The 16,417-nt window shown below is 50.2% G+C and overlaps 1 protein-coding gene across 5 annotated transcripts; it reads left to right on the top strand.

Annotated features, from left to right (window-relative positions):
* The first annotated feature begins 902 nt into the window (after positions 1–902).
* Positions 903–16,117, top strand: ENDOU (endonuclease, poly(U) specific). 5 transcript variants are annotated; one of them, XM_017652743.3, is made up of 10 exons: positions 903–1,109; positions 5,494–5,616; positions 7,766–7,837; positions 8,270–8,404; positions 8,819–8,990; positions 9,378–9,577; positions 12,392–12,505; positions 13,124–13,230; positions 13,965–14,107; positions 14,697–16,117. In XM_017652743.3, exons 1-10 carry the CDS (start codon positions 1,055–1,057, stop codon positions 14,815–14,817), a joined length of 1,242 nt encoding a protein of 413 aa, XP_017508232.2. In that variant the 5' UTR covers positions 903–1,054; the 3' UTR covers positions 14,818–16,117. The 5 variants fall into 5 exon arrangements, with proteins under 5 accessions (XP_017508232.2, XP_017508233.2, XP_017508234.2 ...); XM_017652744.3 differs by having other exon boundaries at positions 8,822–8,990; XM_017652745.3 differs by lacking the exon at positions 5,494–5,616.
* The last annotated feature ends 300 nt before the right edge of the window (positions 16,118–16,417 follow it).

The following is a 16,417-nucleotide window of genomic DNA, read 5'->3' on the forward strand; positions in this document are numbered from 1 at the left end:
GGTCCATCAGCTCTGCCTTTTTCAATGAGTTTTCAGTTTTGAGAGGGCTGAGAATCTCCATGCAGTGCGCCCTCTGGAAAGGGTATTTTACTTAGCAGATCTTACCATCTTACCTTTATTATTGGGGCAAATCTTGGCAGCCCCAAGTTGTTGTACCTTTGCTCTTGGACTTGGGAAGAAAGGAGCCCTTAGAAGCGTCACCCCTCTCTGGGAGGGGTCCTCAGGGAGAGGGGGTAAGTAGGGGATGAAAGGAGCGGGGCCGTGGGCCCCAGGGAAAGAAGGGTGGGTCCTTCGGCTGCCTCTAAGGGGCTTAGCCTCTCCCTGGCCCCATAAACCTTCAACCTATGGGACCCTGAAACGTAAAACCTGAGATGCTGACTCAGTAAGAGTTAGGGACTCATTTGCATAATATTTAGCATGTCAGTCCAGCTTGACAGTAATAAAAACAGCCCTGTTTTTGACCCATGCCTCCTGTAACTCTCTTTCCAATGACCCTAATGCTTGCTCAAGCACTTACTGTTCGTCACACTTGTAATGATCATCTCATTATGTTCCTTACCTATGCTAAGCACCAGCAGTTCAAAGATGAAGCCAGCCTGTAGCCCCCTTGGAGGTCAGGCCTGTGGCTTATAGGCAGGTGGGTACTTGGAGGGCATCACCCAAAGATAAGTCCAGGCATGCTCCTAATTTGGACAGAGAATCCCCCAAACTAGGCCCACGCGCTGTGCCTGCTTTCACGACCTATTTTCTAGCTACAAAGAGCTAGCATTACCTGTTCTAAACATCTGGCATTACCTGCCGGCTGAGTCACCTTCCCTCCGGCTTCAAACAGCTGTTGGATTCCACCCCCTTTCCACCTCCTACCCATCTGTGGTCCCTCCCTCCCCTCTTTTCTTCCTGGATGGATCTGGAGGTACCAGAGCCACAAGTTCTGATGTTTTTAAAGGGACCAGCCTGGGAAATAAGGTTCATTTGAGAGCTGAGACATTCACCTTGACTCTAGTAGAGGTCCAACAGCCAATCCCCTTTTGGCTTTTGGCTCCAACCGGGCAACATGAAGACTGGTGTGTCCCTGATAGTGGCCATGCTCTGCGGCCTGGCCTGGGCTGGTGAGTTGCTGTCTGATGGGGGTGGAAGGGGTCCTGCATAAAGAAGCAGAAAGTTGGGGAATTTGGTAGAGGGGAGGGCAGTGGGACAAGGGAGAGTCAGCTCTATCCTAAAGCCCCGTGGCTTAGACCTGCCCTTGTCTGAGGTCAGGAGTTGCCTCTGGAGTGGAGCCGACTGAGTAAAGGGAGTTGCAGGACTGAGGCCTAATGGTAGGGACACCTTGGAAGGCCAGCCACAAACATCCTTTAGTCCACCCTGACTTTTGATCTCACTAAGACTTTGTTTTCCCAAGCCACTTATGGGATAAAGCTGGGGCTGCCCTTGCCACTCTCTCCAGTGCTAGGGATAGCTGAGGTGTTCTGGATACATTTTCTCAGGGTGAGGAGATGGGCAGGCTCAGGAAGAAACTGGAAAAGCCTTGACCGAGAGGTGGGCTGCATGCTACCTGGGGATGCACGAGAGGTCAGAGGAATTTGTCCCAGTGTTAGGGGAGTTAAAGCACAGAGAAGAGCCTGTTACTAGAGGTACAGGGAGGGAACCAAAGGAAAAGGAACACTTCCCTGCTTCATAGCTGGGTGAGATGCAGGTGCTGGTGTGTTAGGTGGTGGCTAATGGGTGAGTGGGAATGAGTGCCCAAGGAAGAGGCGGAGCTTAGGGGTGGAGGGAGAATCCTCCCCTGCCCAGAGAAGAACAAATCAGAGCTTAATACCCATCCCACCCAACCCAGGTTGTTCCTACATAGGACTGTTGTAAGGATTAAGTAAGATAATGCGTCAGAAGCACCCCACATGTGAAATCTCAATGTACTGTGGTTTTGATTTAAATATACAATTATTTATATATTTTTATATAAATAATATGTACATTTTAGAGTCATTTCTGGAAAGGTTGTGGATAGGAGACCTTAATGGGATTCCTAAATGGAAAACTGTGCTGGGGAGAGCTGTTCCCAGTCCTCCCAACACAGGATGGAATTGGGTATCTCTACTCCAGCCCGTCTGCGGAGCAGCCAAGAATCAGCTCTGCCAGGGCTCTGGGTGGCAGAGAGCCTGTGGTAGAGAGAGGTGTGCACACGTAAGATCTTCTACCTTAATGTGAAGGAGTGGCTGCTAGACTGGCACATCCCAGCCTCAGGAGAGGAGAGCAACTCCAGACCTTTGGACTCCGGGGAAGTCAGGGTCCAGTGGGTAATGCTTCCTGCTTTCCTAAGATGGGAGGGAAGAGGCTCTGCTCCTGTCTAGCTTATTTCTAACATCTCAGAACTCAGATGCAAGAACATGAACCACATGGAGGAGTCACTGCCAGCCTCAAGTCTTTGGCTGTTTCAAGTGAACTGAGGCAGGATGCTGGTCCTGAAAATGACTCTTCGTGGTTGACTAAGTCTTCATGGAAACGGCGTGTGGGGCACGGATGCTGGAGCCCCCACCATCAGAGGACTGAGCACTGACATGGCAGGGACATCCAGGCTTGGGACCAGGCTCTTTCACTGGGCAGTATGGGTAGGGAGTGGGCATTATAGCATGTTGGTTTTGGAAGGTACGGAAACATTTAGCATTTCTTGGGAAACAGGGTGGCTAAGCTCTTCAGCAGGGAATGGAGGGAGAATCTGAGAGAAAAGAGGCCCAAATAAAGAAAGGCAGGGAGTCAGAGAGATGAGGCCGAGGGACAAAGGACTGACGTGTGCCGGAGCAGTGATTCAGGTGCCTGGCTGGTGTGCGAGGCATATGGAGTGTTTGTGTGAGTGGGTGATACAGGGCAGGGGAGCCGGAGTGAAGAGTCAGGAAAGGACACCTAGTCACCTGAGTGTCCCCAGAACAGCATGGTGAGGTGCCTATTAGGAGAGGTCCGTCCCACCCCTCCCCTTAGCCCTCCACTTCCAAGGTCATCTTGAGGCAGACCAAGCTTACAGGAAGTGTGAAGAGTCCCTAGAAGGGACTTCTTGTTGGGGACAAAGTTCTTGAACAGAGATGAGAAAGTCCACTCATTGGGCCAGTGCAGGGTGTTCTGAGCACCACAGAGCTGGCTATTCACTTGCTAGCCCTTCTCAACTGGTGCCAGCTGCTGGAATGGAGTGAATTCTTTCCCTGGACTCTACTGATCTGGCCCATTATAAATCTTGCCCTGATTTGTCTGAATTCTCTCCTTTGGATTCTGGGTGTACTGCCAGGCTGACTGGGCAGGCAGCAGACAGAGCCTTCCTCCAGGGCTTAAAATTGCTCCTTAAGATCTTTGCATTCAGGTTCCAGTGGAGCATCATTTAAGATTCAAGAGTAGTTCTCCAGGGCTTGAAGGGCCAAGTGGCCTTAAGCCTGTTTTTTTTTCAGGGACAATACACTGGATCAGAGGCCTGCTTTCCTAGCTGCATTGGAGGCCTTGTACACAGTGTAAAATTGCCTCAGGACCTGGGTTAACTTTACCTCTTTGATGTAAAGAACACAGACTCAGCAATGATGTCAGTCAGTAACATAAATGCGCTGACACCCTGGCCCAAGGGATGGCCCAGCTGAGACCCAGCAAGGTCAGGAATGCTGCCAGGGAAGACTGCTCCAGCCAGTCTGAATGCATGCCACCTGGAGGACAGGCATGGAATACTGACATTGCTTATCCATCCGACAAACGTGTATATATGGTGCTACTTTGTGTCGTGCACTGTACTACGTGCTTTACAGATATTAAGTCATTTAACTTTTATAAATATTCTATGAAATGGGTTCCATTATTATCACAGTTTTACAGATAAGTAAACTGAGGCACAGAAAGTCAAATGACTTGCCCAAGATCATAAAGCTAGAAAGTGGCAAGACCAGAATTCCAGCTCCACACAGTTGGTTCTTGCCCTCTCGGCTATGCCACCCTTGGTGGCACAGTATAAAATCTAACCCCAGAATCCAAATTGGTAACTAAACTCATAGCCCTTATGCTCACCTCCAACCCAACCCAGGCTTAAATTGAGACACTATACCTGTGTGGGATCACAACCAGAACCAAGTCCCAAATCTAATCTAATGCAAAACTGGAATATTTTCTCAATCCTGAATGCAGTCTTAAACCTAGCCTATCCTAGTCTTAAACCTAAGCAGGCACCTGACTCACTGTTCCAGCACACGTCGGTCCTTTGTAGGCTCCTCTACCCAAACAGCAATACAAAGCTATTACTTTACCAATAAATTTACCTCAAGCCCAACCTTAACTGTAGCTCTTAATCCTAACCTGACTAACCCTAACCCAGGTTCAAATTATGTTTCAGTTTCCTCATTTATACAGATTCTGATACTCACAGTAACTGCCTCTGATCTTGACATTCTCTGAAACCCAAAGCCTGACCCCCTAAACCCAGCCCATCTCTATATCCAAACCTCAGGAACCTCAAATGGAAACAAAGGCTTTGTTATTACCCTTCAAGCAGAGAGAGGAAGGAAAGGGCCCCCGGCGCCAGCCGTCATCCAGGCGCGTGCCCTGCACTGTCTGCTGTGGGGCAGGGGCTGGGGGTGGGCTTGACTTGCTAGAAGGGCTGGTGGGTTTGGACCATTTCTGTCAGAATTTCTTGTCTTATACCCTTGTGACCAAAAGCTTGCTTCTGCCAGCCATCTGTCAGAGCAAGGGATGTGGCCTGTGGTTACATAACAGATCCTAGTCCGTAGCCCAGTTCTCACCTATACCCACCTCATCCCCCACCCCACACACAAATGAACCTGAACGCATTCCAAAGACTCAAAGAAACTGGAAGACATGACACAGGGAAGCAGGGTGAGAGGAGCCAGATGAATGGGAGGGGAGAACAAAGCAGCAGAAGATATAAAAGGGACAGGAGGGGAGGAGGGGGTATGTCAAAGGGGAGAGGCAGGTGGGATCACTGGAGTGCAGCAACTCGCCTTCATGTGCATGACAGTGACGGATGGCCTGTGGGCTTTTTTTTTTTGGTTTACTTGAATTTTTTACAAAATGGAACTTTTCATGTAAAAAATGAAGGCTTCGCTTGAAAAACTGGAGGCTCTGGCAAGACTGAGCCTGCCTCCCAATGTGGATGGAGCTGATGGTGGTTTCCAGTTGCAGGCAGGGCCTGGCTCCCGGGCTTGTCATGGTCCTCACCTCCACCACCTCCCTGCTTCTTTACTTATTTACGCTGCAGTCTGGCCCAGCAGGCATGTGAGTTTGAGATCCTGATCTACACTATGAGCCCTGAAAGACCTGGTGGGTGGCGGGCAGTGGGGATGATGCATATGCTACACAAGGGAAGCTGTGCATGCACTTCTCCCTTTCAGAGTAATGACCTTCTCTGCTGAGCGGGGGCCCCTGCTCCCATCTCTGAGCCCTCCTGCAGGGGGTACGTGGATGAGGAGAATAGGATTCCCAAAGAACCGAGTTTGTGGACCTTACTGCCCGTAGGAAAAATGGAGTCATGTGCATTCTGCCGTAATGAGACATTTAACCAGAAGGCTGCCTGCCAGAGTGACCGCCGGTGTCTCCAGCATGGGGACTGCTGTGAGGACTGCGAGCACCTGTGTACCAGTGAGGCTTCTCTGGGGTGGTGGGTCCAGAAGGCATGGGTGGCTGCTGGCTTGGGTGTCCAGAGCAGTGTTCAGGACAGATGATGGGGTTCAAAAGGCCAGAACAAGAACACTGGGGGCAGAGCAGGGGCCAGGGATTTGGCTGCCATTATCCCAGGTAGTCTAGGATGCCACCAACATAAAACCCCATTTAAAATAAAATAGATGTCATTTAACTGGAGTATCTGAACTGTCAGAAATAATAATATTTTGAAAGTTACTAAGTGATTCCCAAAAAAGTAAAATGACAAAAACATTATTTTAGCATGTATTACATTACTGATTGTTATTTAACACTTTCAATCTAAGAAGAGTAAAAATGGCAATGAACTTTCCCAACTTGCATGCTGCCAGGAAGCCTGCATGGTTCACACTGGCTGTCACTGTTTATACTGCTCTCCCGCAGTAGGTGGATCAAGGGGCCGCAACACCTCCAGAATGTCATTCCCAGTCCAGCAGTCACACGCGACATCCACCACACTCAAAAACCGATTGTTCCTCTGCTACTCCAGTAACACTGTTTTAAAGGAATTGTCTGAAAAAATCATTTTGATCCCTTCTTTGGATGCTTCCCATATCTTAGACTCCCAGATAAATAGTGTTCTGCTTTGTGGTATGAAGCCCTGTTCTGTGCTGACTCCTACTTTGGAAAACATGGTCACTGAAGTCACGGTGGACAATGGTCAGCAAGGCCACTGAATATGGCTGGGGCTGTGTGCCGCAGAAGGGCACGTGGCTGTGAAGGCACGTTGGACCCAAACTGAATCTGTACCCTTCTTACTAAGCCATACACCTTAGTGAAGACCTGTCTGCTGAGAGAAAGGAGTAGTTTTTACTTATTTGCCCAAAGGCAGTATCTGCTGACCCAACCAAGTGCCCCGTGAACTGCTTCCACCCAGAAGGAACCCTTATTCAATTTATACAAAAGCACCATATATATATAAACACTATATATATATATATGCAGAAGTTCTGCTGATCAGGCCCAGATAGGGAAACCTGGCCCAGAGCTCAGTGCCAGAATCAGAGCCTACTCCTTTTTTGCTGCCCTGTGCCCCACTCAGCAGACACAGGAAGGCATGTTCATCTCGGATCATCCTGCAGGCATTCTAATATAGAGACAGTACTCAGATGAGGAGCCATTTCATCTCTAAGTCTGTTATTTGCAACTCAGAAGTGAATGTTGAGATTCTCTGTTTGCTCACTAAAGTCTATGTGGCATAAAATGTAGCTGAGCTAAGAACTCCCTGGATCATTGGACTTAGAACACATCCTGGCATGAAGCATGTGATCAGAAGGTGTTTGCTGGCCGAATGAATAATCGGACCTGAGGCTCTGACAGCAATAATGCAGTATCACCTAGCAAACTCACTAAGAGGTTCTGGAACACTTTATAATTGTGCTGTTTGGGGGTAAATTATTCCCCCAAGAGTAGGAGAGAGGAGCCCGGAGTCCCCAGAACATCCCTGCCCCTTCCCCCCTCCACACACCCCACCCTTCTCTGTCCTGAGCCCAGGCCGGGGCCACTCAGCTTTCAGGCCACAGTGGGGATGTGCTTTTCTGAACACGCCCTCCCCCACAACAGCCTCTGTGGCCATTGCCAAGTACTGCAAAGAAAGAAGGGAAGCGGGTATGTCAGGAAAGTTATTCCTGGAGGCCCTGGGAGGAGTTCACCCTTGGCTCTGACTGGGAGTTAGACCTAAGGGATGGTCCTAAGTGAGGGCCTTGTGATCTGCAGAAGGCCAAGCCCATCCATCTATCAGCTTTACACTGATGACAGGTCCAAACCAGAGTCTTTGGTGCAGGAAAGACCACCTCCTGGCTCCCTCCCCATTGTAGAGATGAGCACGCTGGGTACCAGAATGGCAGGGAGGAGGGGGTCCCCTGGCAGAATTCTTTTCACTTTCTGTAAGTTTTCAGTGATCGGCCTCTTGTCTTCCAGGCTTAGTTTTTCTTCTCCTTCACTAGTACTTGTTCACTGTACCTGGGACTGTTTTATATTTTCTTCCACTGAACTTGTTTGTCCCTGAGGCTGGAGGAACTAATAACCAGAGATAAAAATGGAAGGAACCCTTGGGGGTGGTTGATGGCTTTACTTCTCTGACTTACAGCTGAAGGAGACCCCAAAGAGCCAGAGCTGTTCCTGGACGTGGAGGGAGAGGCCGAGGGGGCCCCGGCCAGCAGTGAGTCTGCCTCCTCTTCCGGGGGCCTTCTGGGTAAAGAGTGACAGGGCGGGGGAGCAGCCCAGGCCCACAGCAGACGGAGCCCAAACCCAGCACCCAGACGCGGCCAGAGGGGCTCACTGGCTCTTGGGCCCATGTGGAAGGAAGCCTGGGATTAGGCAGGAAGGAGAATCTGGGACCGAAGACAGACAGAGAGGGAAGTCGAAGAGGTTTTATTTTTAGAGTGGGAAGATTATAAAAACAACAGGCCAGAAAATGCAGTTCAGCCTCTGAAAGGACCTCCTGCCTGTTGGGCGTGCACCGGTTAGGCGCGCTTGTTTTCCTTCGCTGGAGATCCTGAACAGGAAGAGCAAGGGAGGGTGAGGGGGGCCTGGCCGCGCTGGTGCGACCTCTGGAGGCCTGCCCGGGACCCACTCCCCTCTGTTTTCTCAGACCTGTATGTGGCGCCCAACTCCTGCCAGGGCCGCTGCCGGGAAGCCTTTGACAAGCACCACCACTGTCACTGCAACTCCCGCTGCCGGGAGTTTGGGAACTGCTGCGCGGACTTTGAGACCCTGTGTGGCCACGGTCAGTGTCCTGCTCTCTGTGGCACAGTCCAAGAGCCAGAGGAGCTCTAGGGTGCTGTCCTTGCCCAGCAGCTGTACCCTCTGGGAAGATACTCTCAGGCTTCCCCCAGACCTACGGAACCAGAGACCCTGGGTGGGGCCCACCAGTCTGTTCTAACAAGCCCTCGGGTGATTCCAATACATGTCAAAGCTTGGGAGCCTTTGTAGAGGAAGGGAACATTCTGTGGGCAAGGGCACATGCTGGCTTTGAGGGCCCATTAGGCCCGAGGACCCTGTCCTCCGATTATGAGGGTGCCTGACTGCAGCCCTTCTCTGTGCTGCTGGCTTCTGGAAGGCACCCAGGAGGGGATGCCCAGAAGATGCCCCACTTCGGCCTTCCTGGGGCTCTGAGATGCCTCTCTCCAATTCCTCCCAGAAGGCTTCTCCCACAGCAGGGACGCCATCACTGAGGAGAAGCTGCAGAGCGTGTCTGAGAAGATCTACAGGGCAGATACGAACAAAGCCCAGAAGGAGGACATCACCCTCAATAGCCAAAAATGTATCTTGCCCTCGGAGACGGGAGACCAAGTGGACCTCTGCCCAGAGCCGTGAGTCCCCGTCTCTCCCCCGCCTGAGCAGTCTGTCCCCGAGCTCTGTTCCTTGTGCCACTTCAGCACTTTCCTCCTCAAGACAGGTAGGTCAAAAGGACAGGGAAAATATAGGCCCCCAGAGACAGACAAAGCCATCTTGAGGGACTCTGGGCATCCAGTTGGGAGGGTTTCTGTGACTGGCTGGGCTGAGAATAGAACTGATCTTCCAAAGAGCTGAGGTGGAAGAAAAGAAGGGCCCCATGCATAGCCTTCAAGAGAATCTGAAGTCCCCGCTCTGCCCCGAACCCGCCCTCCCATGCCTGCCCTGGGTCCCCCGGGCAGCTCCTGGAGGGCTTTCTGTTCCACATGCAGGCGTCTCACTAGGCCTCCCTCCACCTCCCCCAGGCTCTTCACATATGTCAATGAGCAGCTGTTCTCCAAGCCGACCTACGCAGCCTTCATCAACCTCCTCAACAACTACCAGAGAGCGACAGGCCGCGGGGAGCACTTCAGTGCCCAGCAGCTGGCTGAGCAGGATACTTTCCTCAGAGAGGTCATGAAGACAGCTGTCATGGCAGAACTCTACAGCTTCCTCCGCCACCAGAGTGAGTGAGCCCTCTCCAGTGCTCTCGCCGCAGTGCTGAGGACTTGGGTCTGTCTGCTGGAGAAATGGGCACCTTGGCGGGCTCCACGAAGGGAGGCAAAGAGGGCAGGAGGGGACTAGGTGGAGGCCAGCCTGTGTTTGGAGGGGGCATGGAGGGGACCAGAGATGGGCCCAGAAGAGATCACAGGCCTAAGCAGGAGCCAAAGAACCTCTGTCTGGCTTGGAAGTCACCTCACCTTTCGACTTACTCTTAGCTGCCTTTTTACCCGCCACCCCCCCACCCCCACTCGCTGCTTCGGTCTCAGGGTCCTCTGCAGGGCTCTGAGTCACCTCACTCCACCCTGGGCCACTTCTCACCCACCTCAGCTGATCCCAGAGTCAGCACCACTTTCCAGGCACATAGAGTCCTTGATTCTACTCTCTTCTCCTGCTCTAAGTCTACTAAGGAGGCTGACCCGCTCCACATTTTTGCTGGGGAAACAGCAACAGAAAATCAACAAAGATTCAAGAGGGGAAATCTACTCAGAAGGGTTCTGGTTGGTGTGGCTCCAGGTAGAGATATTTGCCAATCAGACCAAAAAAGGCTTGGGCCGCAGGACTTCTTGGCACAGGCTGTTTGTTAGTGTCCTCTAGATTCCTTTTCTGAACTCCACATAGCTGGGCTGTGCCTCAGGGGCAGCTCCATTCAGGTCTTCACTGCTGGCCCCCGGGGTCGCCTCGGCTCAGAGCTGCTGCATTCCATCTGCCCGCCTCCGATTAAGCACTAGTTCCACACTCTGGTTTTAGGTAAAGCCTGCACATAAGCAATCCCTGTGACGAAGATGCGATCCTGCACCACCCCCCAGTGTTCTCTTTGTAGTAAACACATGAGAGAGTCTTGGAAGTCAAGCCTGAGCTCGCCAACTTTTCAAAGGAGAAGTGGAGGCCCAGATAGGCTAGGTGACTTGTCTGAAGCCACACAGGAAGCTGTAAGCAGAACCGGGCTGGAACCCAGGATTCCGATGCTGAGGCCAGGCTGCTGCATTACTCCATCCCTCTCCCTGTCTAATCCTACTCCTCCATAAAGGTCTAGCTCACATCCTACCCCATTCATGAAGCTCCATCTGCCCCAGCTCACAGCTGGCTTTCAGCATTTCTTCGGAGATCAAGGCTTTATGATGTGGACCAATACAGCCTTGAGCCAAAGAGACTCCTGGTTCTTCCACTTGCTACTGGTGTGACCCTGAGCCTTATCTGTGAGATGGGGTCTTGGACTAATGCTTGTGAAGCACTCAGTGGGAAGCCTGGCATGGGTTAGTGGTAGCCATTCAGATTGTGAAACCATTGTTATTTTGTGTATATTTAGTCTTATTTTCCAACTGTATTTTAAGTCCTTGAAAGCAGGGAATATGTCTCTTTTGTATCCTCCATACAAAATTCTGGACAGTAAATCTGATGGCTCCCTAATTTAGATCCCCAGCCTTGACCTTTCCCTTGGGTTGCAACTCCCTTTTCAACATCTCCACTTGCCTATCTCAGCAGCAGCTACTCAGAAGGTGGGGGAAAGAGGATTTAGGGTTCCTGCCTCTTCTTCCAGACTGGCTCCTTTGTCATACTGCCCTGTCTCATAAATGATACCAATATCCATCCAGTTGCTCAGGCCGAAAGCCCAGGAGTTATACTCAACTCTTCCCTTTATCTCACTGCTTCCTATGTTCATCTCCTGCTCACATCCACCTTCAAAGCCTATCCCTCATCTGCCCACTTCCCACCCCCTCCACGGCTGGCACCTTAGAGACTAAGCCACCACCACACTAACCCAGCAAAACGTTAGCCTCAAATCTGGTTTCTCTGCTGCTCATACACCCCACTAACCCTGTTACATACACAACCAGAGCAGTCCTTTAAAAACAAAGCTCCTGCCTAAGTGCTTTCACACAATTCCCCAGCTTAGAACCCATCAGTGGCTCTCCCACCTTCCAGAAACTAGTCAAGACGTCAGCCTCTGGAGCCAGACTGCATGGACTCACGTGCTGTCTCTGCCTCTTGCTGTGTAATCCCCGCACGAGTTATATAACCTTTGTCTGCCTCATTTTCCTCATTTCCAAGTTGGAGATTAATTAGTATCAACCTTATGTGAAGATTCAATGTGAGGATTAAAAGCACTTAAAACGGTGCCAAGCACATAGAATGTAGTCACTAACTCTAAAATATTTTTGTTATTATTGTGTTTTGGCTGAGAGCCCACCTTCCTGCAGGGGCGTGCGGTACCTGGCTGCCGCCTACCTGTTGGACCTCCTCCTAGACCACTCTCCCCTCCTGCTCACTGCTAGAGTCCCAGTGACTCAGCTCTTTGAACATGGGGCTCAAGTTGTCTTAGAGCCCTGCGCTTGCTGTTCTCTGTATGCGGAAGAATCTTTTTCTCAGATCTTTGCATAGCCAACTCCGTATCCTTCAGGTCTCTGATTAGCACTATCTAATCAGTGAGGCCTTTCTGACCTTCCTTTCTAGAGGGCTTCCCACCCCATCCCCACCTCCAGCCGTCAGGGGATCTCTGCCTTATTTTCTTCCCAGCACTTACCTGAAATCATAGTGTTTGTTTATTACTTGTCTTCTCCACTCTAATGTTAACTATGGAGACAGGAATCTTGTCCTTGCTATTCCCTGCTGAATCCTCAGCCTTTAGAACTGGGCTGGGCACAAGACAGGGGCCCCAAAGGTAACTGTCGAATGAGCAATTAAATACATTTGTTGGCTGAACCCACCAACAGGAGCAGGAGGCCAGGATCTGGCCTCACCTCTCCCTCTCCTAAGTCTCCTGTGTTCCTCTCCCAAGACCGCTACAGCTCAGAACAGGAGTTCTTCAGTGACTTGAAGAACATGTGGTTCGGGCTCTATTCAAGAGGCGATAACAAGGCGGATTCCAGTGGCTTTGAACATGTCTTCTCAGGTGGGATCACTCTGCTTGGAAAGAAAGAGTTGGAAGGATAGAAGGAGACAGCTTCTCTCAGGAGCAAGGTCACTGATGAGCAGCAGCCCAGCCAGCTAGCAGGGAGAGACACAAACACTTCCAAACCCAGAGGAAGGGCTCCAAGGAGCCCTATTTGAGAAACAGTCTTTTCTGGAGTATCAAAGGGGGAAAGAAGACCAAATACTGAGGCTCCCAAGGGGCACACACAGGAGGGGCGATGTGTTCGGCAGCATGCTGTCTACCTCTGAGTGGTCTTCTGCTCCCAGGGCTTGATCAACTGTTTCTAAGAGGCCCTTGGTCTTTCTCCCCACTAGCCCTCCCCGTAAAGATCCCACCAAGTCTGGCTTGGTCCTGGAGAAGTGGCTGAGAGGAGTGTCCCAGACTGGTCACCAGGGTCAGCCAGGAGGAAGAATTCTCCTAAGGGCTAGAGCTGGAAGGTTAGGGGGGCTTCCTGAGGTGAGAGGGATGTGAGGGACTCTAGGGAGTCAGGGCAAGGGGCTTAGGAGGTGTTCACACTAGAGTCAAAGCCTGGAGAAGAGGGACAGCCGTGGCATGGCTTACAGGCCCAAATCACCCACCTTGGATTCTTCCTTACAGGTGAAGTAAAAAAAGGAAAGGTTACTGGCTTCCATAACTGGATCCGCTTCTACATGCAGGAGAAGGAGGGACTGGTTGACTACTATAGTTACATCTATGATGGGCCTGTGAGTACTGAGTGCTGACCCATGGGCTGGAAAAGCCTTGCTAGTGTCCTAACTTCTGCCTTAATTCTGCATTCCAAACAGTCAGCCTTGTCTCTCGTCCCCTCACCAGCAGCTGATGGGGACTGCCCTCTGCTGGAGAGTGGCTTTAGGCAGCCAGGACATTGGGATTCTCTTCCAAACAGTGAATGCTCTAGAGCTGCAGAGATCAAAAGATGGAAGGCACCATCCCTGGCGGGAGGTCCTCAGAGTGCAGAACCAAACAAAGGACATGCAATTACCCTATGACTGAACTTCTATAGAATGTGGCTGCGGCTAGAAGTTTCTGTAGCTAGTCTGACTAAAACCCCTTACATTTTATAAAAAAGAAACTTTTGCTATGGGAACAATTTGGAAATTATTTGGTGGTAATAAATAATCCTCTTTCAGATGTGAGGGCCACAGGAAACAGTTATGTCCCTGTTTCCCTGGCATCAGTCATACGGGTGCTGACTCCGGTGTACATCCCTGGTGAAGGTGTGCAGGCAGCTGCAGACCGATAGTCCAAGTGGGGCTCAGACATCTGAGCAGGGCAGATGGTTCCCTCTGTCAATTTATAGAATCCAGCCTCCCTGGAAAGCTCACATAGGTTCCTACTGGGCCATGAACAAATCCTGGCTGACTATAACCACTTGCCACCCCTGTCTGACTCCACTCTGTGCCATTCACCAGCCCCCTTGCTGCCCTTCTCTCCACAGTGGGACTCCTACCCAGACGTGCTAGCCATGCAGTTCAACTGGGACGGTTATTATAAGGAAGTGGGCTCGGCTTTCATCGGCAGCAGCCCTGAGTTTGAGTTTGCACTCTACTCCCTGTGTTTCATCGCCAGGCCTGGCAAAGTGTAAGTACAGGCCAGCCAGGCCTGGGGAGCAGGCTGGGTTCAGACTGTTCTCAGCCAGGACAGCCAGGAGGATGGGATTCTGCCACTTGGTGACTAGATCTGTTTTCTCACTTGGGAAAAAAGGTTGTTAGAGTAGATTGGTGGCTGCCAAATGTCATCCTGGCAGCAGAGCCGCTGCTCCTCTCTCCAAGCAAGATCTTAGGCATGACCTTAAAAAGGAGTCGGAAATGGCATTACCCTGGTGCTCTATGCCTCCCTGTTTGGTCCCTGAGGCTGCCTGAGGAACCCTATGGCCCCAGAAAGCACACTTTGAAATTACTGGGCCTCATGTTCTCTAACATTTGAGGATTTTCTGTCCTACTACTTCTGAAATCCTAAGATTTAATTTCTGGGGGTTCGGCTCTAGGATCTGAGGTTCTAAAATACTGTTCTGGGAAAGATGAGGACATGTCTTAAGAAGACATAAAATAAGCATCGATTTTGAAAGGGTCCCTTCATGTAGGGTGGGGGGCCCTTCCGCATGGGCAGCCAGGGCACAGAGGTAGAGTGAAGTGGCAGGCCCCTATAATTTGGTACTCTTTCCCCACAGGTGCCATTTAAGCCTGGGTGGATATCCCCTGGCCATCCAGACATTCGGTTGGGACAAGTCCACCTATGGAAATGGCAAGAAGTACATTGCCACAGCCTATGTGGTATCTTCCACCCACTAGAGATTGGAGCCGGATAGGGGAATGAGGGCAGATAATACGTCTTTCAGGACTGAGGTATTATCTGCTCTGAGCTGGGTGGGGGTGTGTGTGGAGCCTGGGATTCCTGAACCCAGAAATACCCATATGGGAGAGAGAGAAAAGATACAAATAAGAAAAATGCAGAAAATAGTCAAATATTTTTTTCTAGCATTTTGGAAACAGTCCAGACAGAGAAGGTGGGAGCCTTGATAGTTCTTTGTCCAGATGGAAGGTGGAACCATGGGCAAGTCCTTGACCTTTCTGGGCCTCATGTTTTCCTTTTAATGTAAAGGGAAGTGGTTTGTCCCTTTCTTCTTCTTTTGGGTTAGTGAGAAGGCAAACCTGATGATATTATTACTGTGAAGGTGTTTTTAATTGTTCTTAGGAAGAAAGGCTGCTAGACAATCAAGATTACTATAATGGCTGTTACTACTGCAAACTGCAATTCAGTCCTATATTTGGGCCCCAAAGAAATCAGGCCATAGAAATCAAGTACTGGGTATTTGGTCTTTTCTGTGATTAGTTACTCTCCAAAGAGGGTCTGGGAGAATTCTGATGCTGGATCGAGAGGGTAATGGGTTGGCACAATGAGGGGGATCAGGGGAGTGGACTTCTCCAGGCCTCAGTGTTCTTGCACCCAGCTTGGTAACTGCATCAAAAACCTCCAGTTGTAGATGTTTAGTGTAGTTACAGAGCTGTATTTTGTTCCCAAATAATTTATGAAAGAGCTCCTCAAGATGAAAGATTTTACATCAAAAGAAGGGAACCTATAGCTCACTGCCTTTAACATAATTATTTTAAGGCTTATCTAGCAGCCATAATTTGCATAAACTCTAATATGGAAGATTAGGGAGAGTGGGGCTCCCTACTTCAACCTCAATTATGAATTTCTCCCCTGACCTCACGCGTCCCACAGAGCCAGGCTTGAACTATGGTTTGGAAGGTTCAAGTCTCCAACCCAAGTCATTTAAGAAAACTTGAAATGTGTCTTTTCTCTGTACATAGCCCTCAGCTATCTGTTTCCCTGCCTTTCCCCGGAGCAGGGCTGGAAAGGATGCTTCTGGTGTTAGTGTCTCTTCAGAATGCCTGGAGAACGTGGTATCCCAAAGTCCCTGAGGACTCATAAGTATCTCTAGCCAAGAGGGTAAAAGCCTTCTTCCTCGTGGACTTGTAATCTGAAGAATGTAAGAAGTGTACTTTGGGCTTCTGGTTCTACACATAAGGAGCCTGGAAGTCCGTACCATATCCTAATAATAAATAAAAAACTGAACAGACTAAAAAATCAGCTCTTCTTGGATCTGTTAAGAGGGGAAAACACAGGCAAACCGCTGCCCTCAAGATTGTACAGACAGGTGAATATGGATTGGAATAAGGATAGATTAGAGTAAGATTAGAGAGACAAGGCTTACTAGAGCAGAGACACAAGCAGAAACCACTGCCAGGATAGGAAAACATGCATGGTAACTGGTGAATTACTGGAGGCTCAAAGTGGACAAGCCTGAGTGTTAAAACTCCAGGACCCAGTCATAGTGGGGCCTCCACAATATTGTGAGACTTACCTCTAGGAGCTCAGCCAGATTCC

This window comes from Manis javanica, chromosome 10, assembly GCF_040802235.1.
Source record: "Manis javanica isolate MJ-LG chromosome 10, MJ_LKY, whole genome shotgun sequence".
NCBI lineage: Eukaryota > Metazoa > Chordata > Mammalia > Pholidota > Manidae > Manis > Manis javanica.

Coding starts and splice junctions, on each gene's coding strand:
- ENDOU (XM_017652743.3), top strand. CDS start 1,055: ATGAAGACTGGTGTGTCCCTGATAGTGGCCATGCTCTGCGGCCTGGCC. Junction 8,991..9,377: donor GTGGACCTCTGCCCAGAGCC/GTGAGTCCCCGT, acceptor CACCTCCCCCAG/GCTCTTCACATATGTCAATG. Junction 14,108..14,696: donor ATCGCCAGGCCTGGCAAAGT/GTAAGTACAGGC, acceptor CTTTCCCCACAG/GTGCCATTTAAGCCTGGGTG.